The 17,150-nt window shown below is 36.4% G+C and overlaps 1 protein-coding gene across 1 annotated transcript; it reads left to right on the top strand.

Annotated features, from left to right (window-relative positions):
- Nucleotides 1-996: 996 nt before the first annotated feature.
- Nucleotides 997-16,308, top strand: LOC128860735 (protein argonaute-2). Its single transcript, XM_054098449.1, has 11 exons — nucleotides 997-1,033; nucleotides 1,102-1,139; nucleotides 1,222-1,317; nucleotides 6,796-7,893; nucleotides 8,636-9,093; nucleotides 9,164-9,252; nucleotides 9,326-9,926; nucleotides 10,123-10,482; nucleotides 13,037-13,675; nucleotides 13,773-14,137; nucleotides 14,215-16,308. The coding sequence occupies exons 2-11, from the start codon at nucleotides 1,124-1,126 to the stop codon at nucleotides 14,303-14,305; spliced, it is 3,813 nt and encodes a 1,270-aa protein (XP_053954424.1). The 5' UTR covers nucleotides 997-1,033; nucleotides 1,102-1,123; the 3' UTR covers nucleotides 14,306-16,308.
- Nucleotides 16,309-17,150: the final 842 nt, after the last annotated feature.

Genomic DNA, 17,150 nt, shown 5'->3' with positions numbered 1-17,150 from the left:
CACTAGACAGGGCTAGTTTACTGGGGCGGCAGCCCTTGGTCGGGAGTCATTCTGGTAACGTAGAACCGGCTGCCATGGGAATGCTAAAAAGAAGCTCTTATTTGCTGCTTCACAAAAGAAAATGAACTTATTGATATGGATAAAAAACTGAGTCCATTGTTTAGCGACGAATCGTAATTTGATGTCTTCACTGGTGATGCTAAATCAAGAGTCATGCGCAGGAAAAACGAAGCCTACTAGCTCCAAACTTTTTACTAATACATTCAAAAGTATCTATTTTTTTTTTAAGACAGTAAGTTTGTCGAATAATTGACGTTACTAGCCAAATCGGCAACGTTGCGTTGTAATTTGAAACCAAACAAATAGCCAGAGCAAATAATTTGTACGAAACTACACTAACGGCGGGTTTTTAAAAATGAATTATCTTTATAACAATGGTCGCTTAGATTACGCAAACAATTATCTTTTTTGACAACTAATACGTATTTTGAATTGTTTTTAGAGCATTGTGTTGTGTAAACGCAAGAATACGGACCATATCCAACGGTCGGTAAAGTTTCCAGCAACCGTCGTTGTGAGAGGTTGCATTTCAGCACTAGGTGATGGTAAATCGCACTTTCTAAATGACATAGGATTAAATACATTTATTAGAAACCAACTTACTTCCATCTATGCAAAAAAATTAGAGGAAATCTTACTTCTTTAAGCCAGTTAAATTGTGAGCGAAAAACAATTGAATCTCATTTATAGCATGGAATGAAAGCATGAAATCAAGAGTTCCATAAAATGCGCTAACAATCTAATAACATTTTTTGTCAATGACAATTACCAAAACAAAAAAAAAACACGATTCTTTCGTTAAGTTTTAAAAATAGTTTGTGAGAGATAAAGTATTAGTTTTTTCGGAAAAAATCTGGCATCCTTCATAGTGGATTGTAATTTTATTTACGGTATGGGTACTCGTTAATCTATCCATATAAATATAATTTTGCTAGCCAGAGACAGAACTTCGCAAAATAAAGTAGAAATTTCAGTGAGCAATTTGTGTTTTAACAGTTAAAAGCTTAAATATTAATAAAGTATCAATACCAATATCGACAGACAGTAAATTAAAGTGAGAAATATGGGTAAAAAGAATAGTAAGTTATTTTTTTTACATTTATACTTTCGTGTTTTTGATGTTGCGAAATACGTTGTAAATTTTCCTGCTGCATATTGCAGAAAATAAAACCGGTGGAGGACAAAGCAGCGGTGAACCTGCACCAACTGGACCTACGCCACCACAGGGACAGCAGCGGCAACCACCGCAGCATGAAAGTAAGTCGCAAGTAAAAAGAGGCGAAATTTCTTAGATAGGCATGTACATACATAAGTATTATATTTGTGGATATTCAGGTACCTTCGCGTTTGATATACGTATGTAGATAACAAAAGGGAAGTCCAACTTAAAGTTGATACTTGTGTAAGGCGTACACAAGAATGATAGAACACAAACTCATCGTAGGTGTAAATACTCAAATACATGGGGGATTCACCCAATTGTAAAATTGTTTGAAGTGAAATGACGTGGATTTTTACCAAATCATATACATACATACATGTGCACACATACATATATACGGTTAGAAAATATTATAGATAACATTGTATGAAGTTAAAATAGCGTTGACCACTTATCAAATATTGTAAACAATCTTAAGTACGCTCACATTTGGCAGATCACTTGCAAAATTAACCATCAGCTGTCAAGACTGTTTTGCAGATGAAGGGCTCCAGCTTCCCCGTGAGACCCTCGTAACACTGTCACAATTACGTTCTGGATATTGTAGCGGGTTAAGCTCCTACTTATCCAGAACTGACCTCGACATACCAAACATATGTCCGCCATGTGAAGGCACCCCGCATGACACTAACCACCTTTTCACATGCCCCACTCATCTGACACCCCTCTCCCACTGGACCCTACCTGGGCCTACATTTAGATGAACCAGACGAAGATCACCGGTGATATACTCTACTCTGACGGGGCTTAATTAATGCTACAACAACAACAACTGTTTTGAAAAGTTGTCTTTCATAAAAATTGGTATCGTGGAATATTTTAGTGTTTTTGGTTTGCTTGATTATTATTAACGATATGAAGAAAACAAGAAGAGGGAATAGCTAAATTAATTGCGCACTTGATTGCTAGTAATAAACAGTTATAGCAAATCCGTAAACGACGTCTACTGGGTTGTATTAAATTATGCCATCAATACGCATGCGATATTCGATATTACATTTTATAAGTAATAAGAGGACAAAGCTTTTATTGATACACGCTTATTCTATAATACGAATGCATAATTAGTAATATTTAACAAAAAATTTATTAGAATTATGTCTACGTGTCTCTTTACATTCGTAAAAATAATTATCGGTAACACAGGGTTGTATTTGAAAAAGTGTGATAATAATCTAGGATTATTTTATAATCTCAGATTTTTGGAGAAAAATTTTGTATGGGTAATCTCGCTTTTTAATCACGGATTGTGAGTTAAGCACAAAAAAGTATATAATCTATTTACAGTGACTCAATAAAGAAATCGGGTATACATAGCATGCAGATTCAAATTCAAAATTTTTGTAAGAAATGCAAGTTAAATATTTTTATTTTTCTAGTTGGTATTCACGGCCGCCGTAGCCGAATGGGTTGGTGCATGACTACCATTCGCAATTCACAGAGACCTTCTGTCGGTTCGAATTTCGGTGAAACACCAAAATTAAAAAAAACATTTTTCTAATAGCGGTCGCCCTCGGCAGGCAATGGCAAACCTCCGAGTGTATTTCTGCCATGAAAAAGCTCCTCATAAAAATAGGTCCCTCCAATTGTGGAACAACATCAAGACGCGCACCATAAATAGGAGGAGGAGCTCGGCCAAACACCCAAAAAGAGTGTACAATTACATATATATATTCAAATAGAATTTTAAAAATAGTAATAATAATTTACAAATCAAAATTATCATGCAGCATTCTCAAAATTGGTGTCAAAAAAGAAGTCGGACATCTTGCATTATTGCGATTAGTTGACTTTAAAACGGGGAATCCTACAATTAATTTTCTCTCGGTAGAACAATGCAAAGAAAGAACCAATGCAAAGAAAACCAAATTAAAGTAAAATTTTAGTCGTGTTTTGTTGAATAAAAGTCCTAATTATAAACATGCAGCGTGGACAAAACTCAATTCAAGTCAGAAATTTAATTATTAGTCATCTTGAAAGCGTAAAACCGTTCGGAAATTCGCAGAAATAGTGAATAGAGAGATTAACATATTTAGGTCACACGGACAATGGATGTAGGAAAGACCTAATGAAGTTTTGCTGGACTTGCAAACTTATGTCCGACTGTTAAACATGGGGGTGGGTTGTATGTCCGCTGCTGGTACTGGAAATTTGTGCCTCATTAAGTGCAATATGAACCGCAAACAATACCTAATAATTATGAAAGAAAATTTGGTCCAAATTACTGAAAAGTTGGAAATTAAGTACAATTTACAGTACCATCAAGTCAACAATATCAAGCATAAGGCACTTGATGTCCGTCTATGACTCATGTACAACTGCCCTAAAGTACTTGAAACACCTTCACAATCTCCAGACATCAATTTAATTGAACAACTGTGGGATTCTTTGTAAAACCAACTGAAAAAGAATGTTATTAGAAACAAGAAAGACCTAGAAGATGCTACTAAAGAAGAGTGGAGGGAAATAGATCCTTTAACATGCAAGAAGCTGGTCGAATAATAAATACAATATAGTGTTTTTTCTCAAATAATATTCGCCTAACTCTGCTTTATATAAATGTCCAAGTTCTTTTTTGGCATGTATTTTGTTAAGTTTTTATGTTTGTATTTTCTATGTACTAATGAGTTGAAGTTTGTATATGTTTTTTGTACTTTTGAAAAACACGCTTGAAGAACGAAAATAAATGTGGCACATAAACGGATTAGATTTGCATTTTAATATTATATATATTTTTGATTTAAAACCATATTACTTGGGTGTCCGAGTTCTTTATTGAGCCACTGTATATGTGTACGTATTATTACCAAAATTTACTTATTACCAGATAAGTGATACAGTCGATTCGAAAAAATTATGTACGTACATTGTTTCTGTTATGTTCTCCAAGTGTGTATTTGTGAGACTATTTAGTTAACCACTTATCGACCGATGGTACTTAAACGTACCATTACATTTATTTGCTTATAAAATCTCTAGGAAAAGTATTTGTAATATTTTTATATAAAGTATTATATCGAATGAAATCATTTTTTAGAGACTGGCAGTTCCAGTACCAAATGATCCCATTGAGAGGTTTATCTTTGTTGTAACGACACTTTTCAAAATATTATTTTCTTATTTTTTTCTTAACCGAACCCAACGGTTTTCCAGTTATTTTAATTTTGTGAAAATGGTATATTGTCAGAAATTATTTTCTGAATTAATTAAAGAGAATTTATAGAAGGTGACTTAAGTAATGCAAAACTCGCATTTACGTGTATTTGGTTTTTGCAATTTAGTAGCTGGATTGTAAAAATTTCAATGAGAACAAGGCAAAAACAAAGAGACATTTGGCATTCAAACCACCAAATCGCAAAAAACAAATCAGCTGCTATACCGAAGTCACCCTGTGTAGATTCCCCTTGTACATACATATATATATATATATATTTATAGCATATACACATGCCCCACAAAATCTGCGTTCACCCTACAATAACTTTTTAGTAAACGAAACACACAACCTGATTTTATAATATTTATAAATTTGTATATATTTATATGTTTAAGTTTCAAAAACAAAACTAAATTTCAAGATTCCTCACATAAGTTTTTAGATAACGGTGAATAATGGCTGTAACAAGTAAATAAAGCGACCATAAAGTCTGCGTTCAGTCTTAAAGTCTAATACAAAAACATGATATGCTATATGCAAAAATTAAATCTAATATTTAGTTGGATATCCACGTTGCTTCAGGACTTCACTCAGCCTATTTGGCATTGAACTTAGTAGTTTCTCTGTTTCCTCTGCTGTTATCTTCCTCCATTCTGCCTGCATGACACTCGGCAAAACCTCTTTACTAGTAATCACTTGTTGACGAATTCTTTTTTCCAATAGATCCCGGAGAAGCTCGATGGGGTTAAGATCTGGGGACTGTGGCGGTGTTTTAAGCTGTTTTGGGGCGTTGTACAAGAGCCGAAACTTAACGATCTCGGCTGTGTGCTTTGGGTCGTTATCTTGTTGAACCCAAAATGTTCTTGAGCAGAGATTTTCTGCACTTTGCTTTAAATACCAGTTTAGTATGTTCAAGTATCCCCATTTATCCATCGTCGAATCAATAAATTCTAACTGACCGACCCCATTTGCCGCCATGCAGCCCCAAACCATAACCCCGCCAGCTCCGTGCTTAACCGTGCCAACAAGATTTTGCTTTTCAAGAGCAGTTCCAGGTTTTCGCCAAACAATTTGACGGCCTTTTATACCGAATATACAAAATTTACTTTCGTCTGAAGATATTACTTTTTTCCAGAACTCGGGAGGATTATTTATGTACTCATTAGCAACTGAATGCGTTTACGTCTGTTCACAAGAGAAATGAAAGGCTTACTCCAAGCGACTCTACCATGGTATCCAGCTTGACGTAGAACTTTTCTGGCAGTTTCAACGCAAATACTTTTTTTAAATGTTTGATTTATGTTTTCAACTAATTTTGAGGATGTAATCCGGGTGTTAACCTTTGCCAAGTTGATTATAGAACGCTCTTCCCGGGTCGATAATTTTTTCGGACGCCCTGACCTGGGCTTAGATGTAAAAATTCCAGTTTGCCGAAAATTGTATTCAACTCGCTGAATAGAGGAATACGTTCTCCCAATAGATTTTCCAATATTTCGGAAACTTTTTCCATCTTTCCACATTTTTATAATTATTTTCATCTCAGAAACCCTTATTTCTTTTCCCTTTCCTTCCATGTTCTTTAATTATCTCCAGTTATAAATAAAATGTTCAATTAAGCTTTGTTAACATTCAGTTGAAGTAATGCGCAATCAAAAATTAATATAAACAATGAGAAATACCTTAAAATTAACGGTATCATTAAAATAAACAGGCTGAACGCAGACTTTTTGGTGCCACATTTACATGCTGCTGAAATTATTTTCCCGTTATCTAAAAAGTTAAGTGAGGAATCTTGCTTTTTGTTTTTTGCCCTTGAAAGCTGGAAATGTAGTGAATAAAAAAATTGTAAAGATTTCTATTTAGTCATAATATTCTATTTTGTTTTTAATAAATTTAAGAAGGCTATTCGGGTGAACGCAGATTTTGTGGGGCATGTGTATATATATATTTATATATATAATTGGTGCGTACACCCTGTTTTGGGTGTTTGGCCGAGCTCGTCGTCCTATTTATGGTGTGGTGTTGTTCAACAAATGAAGGGACCTACAGTTTCAAGCCGACTCCGAACGGCAGGTATTTTTATGAGGAGTTTTTTCATGGCAGAAATACACTCAGGGGTTTGCCATTGCCTGCCGAGGGGCGACCGCTATTAGAAAAAAGTTTTCTTAATTTTGGTGTTTCACCGAGATTCGAACCTACGTTCTCTCTATGAATTCCGAATGGTCACGCACCAACTCATTCGGCTACGGCGACCGCCATAGCATATTTTGTTCCTTGTACATACATACATATGTGCTTTAAAATAAAACAATTGACAATTTGAACGATTAGACAAGCTTATTTTTTACTTATGCAGTGCCAACTAGTAGTGGATCCGCTTCAGCACAACAATCACAGCAATCGCAAAGACAACAAGAGCAACGACCAAAGCAGCAGGAGCAATTAAGTGGTCAACAACACCCACAGCAGCGGAAGCAAGCTCAGGGTCAACAACAACCTCAGGGACAAAAACAACAACAGAAGCAAGCACGGGGTCAACAGCAACCAAAGGGACAACAACAACAAGAACAGCAAAAGCAAGCACGGGGTCAACAACAACAGTATGAGCAGCAGGAGCAAACATGGCGTAAACAACAACCACAGGGACAGCAACAACAACAACAGCCGCACCAGCAACAACAACCACAGCTGCAGGAGCAAACATGGCGTCAACAACAACCACAGCAGGAGAAGCAAGCATGGGGTCAACAACAACCACAACAGCAGACACAAGCATGGGGTCAACAACAACCACAACAACAGCAGCAGAAGCAACCACAGAAACAACAACAACAGCAGCAACCGAAGCAAGCATGGGGTCAGCAACAACCGCATGAGCAGCAACAACCACAGCTGCAGGAGCAAACATGGCGTCAACAACAACCACAGCAGGAGAAGCAAGCATGGGGTCAACAACAACCACAACAGCAGACACAAGCATGGGGTCAACAACAACCACAACAACAGCAGCAGAAGCAACCACAGAAACAACAACAACAGCAGCAACCGAAGCAAGCATGGGGTCAGCAACAACCGCATGAGCAGCAACAACCACAGCTGCAGGAGCAAACATGGCGTCAACAACAACCACAGCAGGAGAAGCAAGCATGGGGTCAACAACAACCACAACAGCAGACACAAGCATGGGGTCAACAACAACCACAACAACAGCAGCAGAAGCAACCACAGAAACAACAACAACAGCAGCAACCGAAGCAAGCACGGGGTCAACAACAACAACAGCAGCAGCAGAAGCAACCACAGGAACAACAACAACCACAGCAACGGAAGCAAGCATGGGGTCAGCAACAACCGCATGAGCAGCAACAACCACAGCTGCAGGAGCAAACATGGCGTCAACAGCAACCACAACATCAGAAGCAAGCATGGGGTCAACAACAGCCGCCACAACAACGTAAGTCACGAAGGGCAAATACAACTTAAATACTCTCAATGTATGTATGTATTTACGAGTATATTCAAAGTTTATGCATTCATACTTCGTACCGTATTTTTAGTACAGTAGGTCAATGGTAGAGATTAGATTATCAAATGTTTTTTAAGTAAAATTGAGGTTGCAATGATGGTTATACAGGGTGGTCCATATAGTTATTTTTGTTAGTCATATATTATGTTGACAGTTCCAGCTCTTTCCCACTGGAAATTTTGACAGAAAGTCAGGATTATTTCTATTTTGGGCTTTGGAGCAGTTCGAAATGGACAACGATTTTGCTCGAAAAGTTATCTGTTCTAACGAAGTGCATTTTCATCTCGACAATTATTTTAACAAGCAAAACTGGGGATTTGGGTATCGGAAAATCTGTACATGATCGTGGAGACGCCAATGCAATGCATCCGCAGAGAGTGACAATTTGGCGGGGATTTTAGGGCGATGACATCATTGGCCCATTTGTAAATGCTGCTGGAAACACCATTTTAGTCAACGGTGTGCACCGCCGAAGCATGATAAACGATTTTTTGTGGCCGGAAACTGTCATTTATTTATATTTTTTTTTGTTAAACTTTAAACCAGTATATGTACCACCCTGATTAAATTAATAGACCGTTATAATAAAACACATTTAATAAGAACCTTTAATAACTTACCTTATAATGAATCTGATTTTCCTCTTCTCACGCCCAATCGCAAACCATAGAAGAATTTAAACAACAGCCCAGTAGCTCATCCTATACACAATCTTCTGGAGCTGTCCCGAAACAGGCAGGAGAACAACCTTCACCGCAGAGACAGACTCCTATTCAAGCAGCATCGCAAACTGCATCATCACGATCATCCCGTACAAGCATTTCCCAGTCTTCTTCATCAACTTCTATTACATCATCTACGTCCCAAAGAAGCATACAACCCGGCACTTTGGGCATAAAAGGTGAAGTTGAAGCTAATTATTTGGTTTTGAATTTAGGCAAAATGCCTGATATAGCATACCATTATGACGTTACTATTACACCGGATCGCCCTAAGAAATTTTTCCGAAGTGCTTTCAAACAGTTCATAAACACTCATCTGCCTGGTCAAACCGTCGCTTTTGATGGCGTTAAGAGTTGTTACATGGTAGAAAGGTTACCAAATCCAGTTTATGAAGGCGATGTTAAGGTAAGTACATAATAATTGGTGTATATATCCATTGACGTTATAATTTTTTCCCATCCCATTTCAATCACAGATAGCAGATTCCGGTTCGAGGCAAATACAATTTAGAGTTTCTATTAAACTCACAGACAATCCCGAAGTTGAGCTGCGATCGTTAAAAACGTAGGCCGATAAACATTTTGTGGCGCTTTCTACAAATGTATATATTTTAACAAAATTCAATGTTCTATTGCAGTTACCATAATGAGCGTGTGTTTGACAAACCAATGCGTGCCCTACAATGTATTGAGGTTGTTTTAGCAAATGATTGCCACAACAAAGGTATACGTGCGGGTCGCTCCTTCTTTACACGACCTAATAAAACAATGGACCTCGATGAGGGCTACGAGTTATACACAGGACTTTACCAAGCTGCTATATTGGGTGAACAGCCTTATTTAAATGTAGATATTTCACATAAGTCATTTCCTATGCCGTATGATTTGATTACTTATTTGGAGAGTGTATTGAATTGTAATAGACAATCCAATTTAGACCCAAGAAACTTGCAAAGGCTATCTAAGCACTTGAAAAATTTGAAAGTGGTTTATAACCCACCTCCTAGTTTTGGTGCTGGTCCACGCTCTTATAAAGTAAACGATATCAGTAGAGAACCCGCTGCCACTTTGTCATTTACCACTGACAATGGAGAAAAGTTTACTGTTCAAAAATACTTCCAAAGTCGTGGTTTTAATTTGAGATACCCTAATTTAAACTGCGTAGTGGCGGGATCAACAATAAGGCCGAATTATTTCCCGATGGAATTATGTAGCATTGAAGCAGGACAAGCCATCAGGGTGCGTATAAATTTCACGTATTTATTAATAATAAAGATTTAAATAGAAGAGATTTTATCCAATTTGTTAATCCATATAAACTGAAGAGTCGCTCATTCGTTGTCCTTCTAATAGAATATTCTATACTACAGCAAAAAATAAAATAATGTGTATATAATCTGATTTTCTTATACTATTTACAAACTCCAATTTAAAGAGAAAAGATGGAAGCAGACAAGTTCAAAAGATGATTCGATTCGCAGCAACATCGACAGATGAACGTAAACGAAAAATTATGCAAAAGCTCGAGTATTTTAATATTAATGCGGATCGCCTCGTACAAGCCTTCGGTATTAGCGTCGGCGAACAATTTATAAAGGTACCAATGAGATTGCTGAAAGCACCAGCAATTGAATATCACTCGAGCAAATACGTAGAGCCTCGTAATGGCTCGTGGCGCAATTTACCGTTTTTAGAAACCGGAGCAGCTTTCAAAAAAAGTGGTCATAAATGGGCTATCATATATACTCCATCCAGATTTTTGAAATATCCAACTTTAATGGATTTGGCAAACATGGTAAGTTACGCCTCTATATACTTTTGTAGCTACCTACACATATGGCAATTTAAAGAGGAAAATGCAAGTTTCTTTAAATTAATAATAACAGATATTCAATTGTATGAAGCTTTTATTTTATAGATTTATATAACAAATATAGATAATTCAAGAGCCTTTTAAAACTTAAACTAGCGACAATAGAACAAAAACGAAATATTCAAGTGGTAATTAAAATAGATACGAAATAGAAATAGGTACGATGCAAAGATAACTTAGTGATTTGATTAAAAATGCTCTTTAAAATAGCGAAGTTTACTCAATAGCCACTGATTATAAATGACTCTTTGTATTCAATTTGGCATGGAATTGATAATGCTACAGCAGGTTTCTGTGGGAGTTGAGTACCATAATTCCTTAATTTTTAATAAATAAATAAATACTTTTTATTTTTGAATATTGGCTTCGCGATCCGCTTCTTTAAACCTCCAGAAAGGTTTTCAGTGTGGTTTGAGTCGGGTGACTGACTTGGCCAATCCGCAACTTACACATTATTTTGTAAAAACCTGGAATATTCTCCTCAGCAAATGGTAACATCACTTCTTGAAGTATGTCCTAGTAAATATATTTGTCCATTTTATTGGATATGAGGTGAATAGGTCATACCAAGAGAAGCATCCACGATGCCACTTGTAAAAAAACGAAATTTCAATAGATTTTACATTTTCCGAGCAGCACAAAGAAATCGATCGATAAATTCAGCGTGCCTATTTTAATGGCCATATTTGTATATATGTACGTACATAGAGTACTTTTTATTATAAACACGTAAGTTCTACAAAAAATTCAATAATCTGAAAATGCAATTAAGGACGTTCGTTATTTGCCCAAGTTTAAAATGATATTTGTGATTTTTGACGGAAATATACCATGTACACATAAATAGCATTTAAAACAAACACTTAGCATAATAAAAAGACAGTTTTGAGTTAAAACTTATATATTTCCGTATATGTCTCTCTATGGAGCCATTGTCTCACTACTTTGGCGTGTGCTTCGCAACGCTGTCCTGCATAAATGTCCAGCTTAATGCTTTGTCAAGAAAGCTTGCCATAGACCATGAGATTTTCGCGCCAGCGTGTGTATACGTCTTTTGTGTAGGCCTGAGATTAAGCTCTTGGCTCTTCGGACAGCGTACAAAAGTTTTCCTATCTGTACCCGTCGGTCTAAACAACGTCTTCCCAAAATTGTAAATGTTCATCTTTGTGGCCTTTTGCAAACATAAGACGAGATTTAATGTGTCTTCTAAAAGAGATTGGTTTTTTTCTGCTAATATGACCAAAAGTCTGAGTTTCGTTGAGACCACCTCAACGATTTATTTGGGTATTATAGGCATTTCTGACGTAAAAGGATCTGCTTTGCTCTTGCACACTTAGCTCAGTCAGCACTAACATCCGTTTTGCTTTCCCTTGGGTTTCTTGCCGTTTTTTTTTGCTTAAGCAAGACTACAAGACATAGCTTCAAGCCTATTTTCTTTACCTATTTATACCATTTATTTGAAAACAAAACATTATTTTTGCTTTTTCGTCTTGGGTTTTACCATTTTCGCTCGTGCGTTGAGAACTCTTATTGTCCTGTGTGCAATTTTTACCATGTCGCATTTTTACAAAATATCGATCATTTTAGAACTATTTTGAAAAATAAAAATGTGCTGTTTATGTGTTGGACACTGGGTCATAACACCCGGTCTAGATTCAACCACTCCTTTTGGCCTGGAGATTGTAGGTATACCCCTCTCAACCTACAAACTGCGAACACGAGATGGGTTGATAGTCTGACATATAATGCTACAAAAAGGCACCAGGCACTCAAAAGTGCACTTAATAGGTCAAGGAAAAACGTCTCTATGTTAGTTGCTTTAATCACAGGCCACTGTCGCCTATGTGAGCCTCGAAAACTGATCATACTTCAATTCGACTATTGCAGAAGCTGCCAGAATGAGGAGGAAGAAAGCATGCCGCTAGGTTTATATACTTGGGCACATCGTTCTTGAATAGGGATAGGGGATAATCAGCCAGGTCAATGGGTTTGCACTTAAAACAAAATGGTTTAACGAAAAGTACCAGGTTAACTGCCACTTCTATTTAACTACCTACCTGTCGGTATCAGTATTACGCTTAATTAAAGTTGGGTGTAAAAAGTTCAATTAAAACCAACCAACCATAATTTTTTGTTTTTCATAACATAAGAGTCCATGACAAAGACAATATTAGTTTAAAATGTGTGCTATTTATGTATCCATAGCTGTACTACGACCCTCTTTAACTCTTTTATCTGACTGCTTTTGTATTTCAATTTGAACACAAAATCAGTTTATTTTCAGCTAAATATCATCGAGATATTTTTAAGTTAGTGTTACGAAATGTTGAAGAACATCAATAGATCCAACATATTTTTTCGAAAACATAGACGGGTTTTATTAAAATTTTATTTCTCATTTACGATTTTACAATTAGAAGCTTAATGATTATGTTTAAGGATTCAGAGATAACTTGTTTTTTAATTGATATTGCAGTTATATAATGGAGCCAAACGAATGGGAATAAACTTGGATGCCCAAAAGGACATAAAAGAAACAGGAAATATTGTTGCAACTTTAGAAGAATATAAAAGAAATGATTACGATTTGGTTATAGTTGTAATTCCCGGCTTTGGCACCTCGTATGCTGATATTAAACAGAAAGCCGAACTAGTTTGTGGTCTTCTAACCCAATGTATCAAAGAGCAGACTTTAAATCGTGGTGTGAACGATATGTTGATCTCGAATTTGCTGCTAAAAGTAAATTCAAAACTAAATGGATCCAATCACAAAATATCGGCTAATCATCACGTTGTACTTGACCACGTCATGTTTATGGGCGCTGATGTCACTCATCCATCACCCGACCAAAATAACATACCAAGTGTCGTCGGTGTGGCAGCCTCGCACGACCTAAATGGCTCTGTTTACAACATGCAATACCGTTTACAAGAGCCAGCAAAAGAAGAGATCGTTGACATGCGAACCATTGCTTATCACCATCTAAGAGTATATTTTCAAAAACAGAAATGTTATCCTAAAAGTATTATATATTATCGCGACGGTGTATCAGACGGACAGTTCCAAAAGGTGGAGATGCTAGAACTTGGTGCTATACGGGCCGTATGCAAAGAAGTGAGTGTATTAAAAATAAAATATTTACGGTAGATCTAAATGTGTTGAAAACTATTTGTCATTTATATGCTAAAACAATCTTCTCGACATATTTCAGTTGGGTATTACACCTAAAATAACTTGCATAATTGTGGTGAAGCGCCATCATACTCGCTTTTTCCCTACAAAGCCGACTGGGGATAAATGGAATAATGTTCTGCCTGGGACGGTAGTTGATCAGAAAATCGTACACCCAAACGAGACGCAGTTCTTTATGGTAAGCCACCAATCCATTCAAGGTACAGCAAAACCTACACGTTACAATGTGATTGTGGATGATGCCAAAATGTCTATGGACGATTTGCAAAAGATGACCAACAACTTGTGTTACATGTTTCCTCGTTGTAATCGCGCAGTTTCTTATCCGGCACCAGCATACCTAGCCCATTTAGTTGCAGCACGTGGTCGTGTTTATATTGACGGGTAATTCATAAATTATAGTTTTTCTATCCGCTGATTCCTGTTACCAGTCACTAGCAATTAATCATTCTAAATTACAGACCACCACTACGGCGAGCCCTACCTGAGGAATATAAAAAGCGTTTGATTAATGAGAGGTTCATGAATACCACGCCGATGTTCTTTGTTTAAATGAGAAATGAAATTTCGGATTCTCATTCAGATACATATATTCATCCACATCCGATATACATAGCTTATGATTATTGTGTGTGTTTGAGCACCAAATTTTCATTTAGTCCAATAGTTTCCCCCAAATAACCGATGCTTTTCTGCAAAAAAAACTTATTTATAGTCCAACAAACTTGGTTTCAGACGGGCTTATTTTTTCGATAGAAATAATTTTCAACTCAAAACAGCGCTTGCTACTAATTTGGCCTTTTCACCTTCCATCTAATTGGGCAGTAAAAATTGAACATGCTGCCATTTTGTTAATTTTTGCGTAAAGTGTGATATTATCTGATAAAAATGAACACTTCCGCAATTATTAAAGCTCTTAGACACCCACTATCTTTATGTTTATCTAAATTTTCATAAACCACGGAAATGCTGCTATCACAGCCCGAATAGAGCCCCTATAAGCTCATAATATTAGGGCCTCAAATTCCCTGTTCTCAATTATAAAGGGTATTTCAAAAGACGCGACTAGTTGCTGTTTTAAAATAAAATACGTGAATTTTAGATTATTCAGGTTTCACTATTTTTATTTAAAATACGGCTCCTAACAATTATATGTGAAAAATTACACAATTTGAATGTCTACCATGAGCACGTCTACAGGTAAAATGCCTGAGAGAGAGAGAGATGAGATATCGATACTGAAGATTGTTCAGCAACACTTTGTACCTCAGCAGCAATATTCTCAACAGAACATCCAGTTTTAGTTAGTCCTTTTCCTATCCGAAAGAGAACCAGTTTCTTGAAATTTGTTCACCAAATTTGAATTGTCGACGCATTCAGATTTTTCACCAAAAAATGACGAATTTTGATGACGTTCTTAAGGGGTTATACGCAGTTATGAAGCAAATAAAAGACGGGTTGTCAAGGATTTATCCTGAAGAAACTTCAGAATATTTTAATTTGAAAATTTTTGGCGGTTATAAAAGCATCCTTCAAGAACGTAACAAAATTTTTTATTTATGAAAATGTTGATTATAGAGCGCGCTGCAGGCGATTTCTGGAACCTCCTTTAAAAAAAGACGATTTACGGTGTACATCGTAACTCAGGATTGGATTATCTGAAATCAAAAAACCAAACAAATTTTGTTAATATATTAGATTATCTAGTAATTAATCGTTCGGCTAATCAAAATAGTGAATTTTCACAAAATGGCAGCTTTAAAAGAAATGATTTCGATTTTTACGTTAAAATTTGGCCGTAAATTGATTATAAAATGGAAAATAAGTATCAGATTTACAAAAGGAACGATTAATTACTAGAAAATGTATCTTTAAAGATTGAGTTAAAACGGTTGACCGATCAAACAAGCCGTTTTCGAGATATCGTGTACACCGACTTGAAAAATGCCGTTTTGAAAAAAACACGTTTAAAGTTTCAATACCTACCTTAAAACGTGCCGAGGCATCTCTACATATTTAGGTATAACTCCGAAAGTATTGCTTAGATCTACTTCAAATTTCGTGCGTATACTTTTGAATATATCAATACATTACAAAAATGCAATAAAAAAACATCGATTTTTTTGAAAGTCATAACTGCGTATAACCCCTTAAAGATCGACCATATTCATAACAAGTTTCAATAATTTGAATGCGTTGTTCGATCGCCTAAAATTGAACATCTGTCTACTTGAAATGTATAAAAAACGTTCCGCTTAGGAGTAATTCGCTACTGGCATCTGGGCGTCACTTTTGAAATACCCTTTAGTTAAGTAATTGACCAAAAAAAGTTAATAATTGAAAAAAAACTATTATTGAAAATAACAATTTTAACAATAAATTTTTGCACTCAGTTATATTTTTTCTATTTGCTATTTAATAACAAGACCTTGATAAAACTAATTCAATATCTTTGTATTATTCCTTATTCCGTATTTGCATTATTCACACGTATAAAGCGCCTGTGCTTATTTGTTTTATTTCCAAAGCACGTAATAAATTTACCAAGTGCTGTATTTGTATGTTTTGTTTTCCATTTTAACGGAAGGATAACCGCTGGTGTATGATCTAATTTGTTGAACGGCAAGTATAGCAAAATATACTTCATAGTCAAATAAAAAATATCTGGTTAGTAGATGCAGTACAGCTGCAACATGACATGGTGAATGTAGCAACGAAGCAACACCTGGTTCAAACCACGTAGAATTAAAGAGTGCATCCTTCACTGCAAGAAATTTCCAATTTTGGACAAAGGAGGTCGAACTATAACTCAGAGTTAAAGTCAATAATACACTAACATTGATAGGAACCTCTCCAGTAGGCACTTGAATGAGTAAAAATGAGGCTTGCACTTTGTCGTAATGGTCTTTTGAGCCATGTACTCATAACAGTACCTCATCCAAACTCAATTCTCATAGTAAATTCAAAACAGGGCTGGGTTGGACCGAGTGTATGTATATTTTTTTCGGCCAAGATGTCTCACCCTTCTTTGTGCTGTAGCATCACATTCGAGAAGGTGTGACTCCGGGGACTGGTCGCAGGAACAACAAGAGTCAGTGTGCCATATCCCAATCCTGTGTATTGCCCTGTGAGAGTTCCCAGGAGCAGCATCTCAAGCCAATGCATCCGGTACTTCGTTCTGCACCTCTACGCAGCAAGGCTACTTATCAGGGCTGGCATCGAGCCTAACCTATTTCTGTTGCGTTTGCCAAAAAAGGCTTCACCCGCACTCAATTCCGGTTAGGTTCGAGCAGTGCAACGGCTGGTACCACCTTAAGACTCATGCTACTCTCGTTTAAACACCCCTACTGAAACTTTCACACTCCCCGGAGTTCACCAGAGTAGCATCAAACTTTTG

This window comes from Anastrepha ludens, chromosome 4 (genome assembly GCF_028408465.1).
Source record: "Anastrepha ludens isolate Willacy chromosome 4, idAnaLude1.1, whole genome shotgun sequence".
Classification (NCBI taxonomy): Eukaryota; Metazoa; Arthropoda; class Insecta; order Diptera; family Tephritidae; genus Anastrepha; species Anastrepha ludens.
This window is presented reverse-complemented; position numbering and strand designations above follow the sequence as displayed.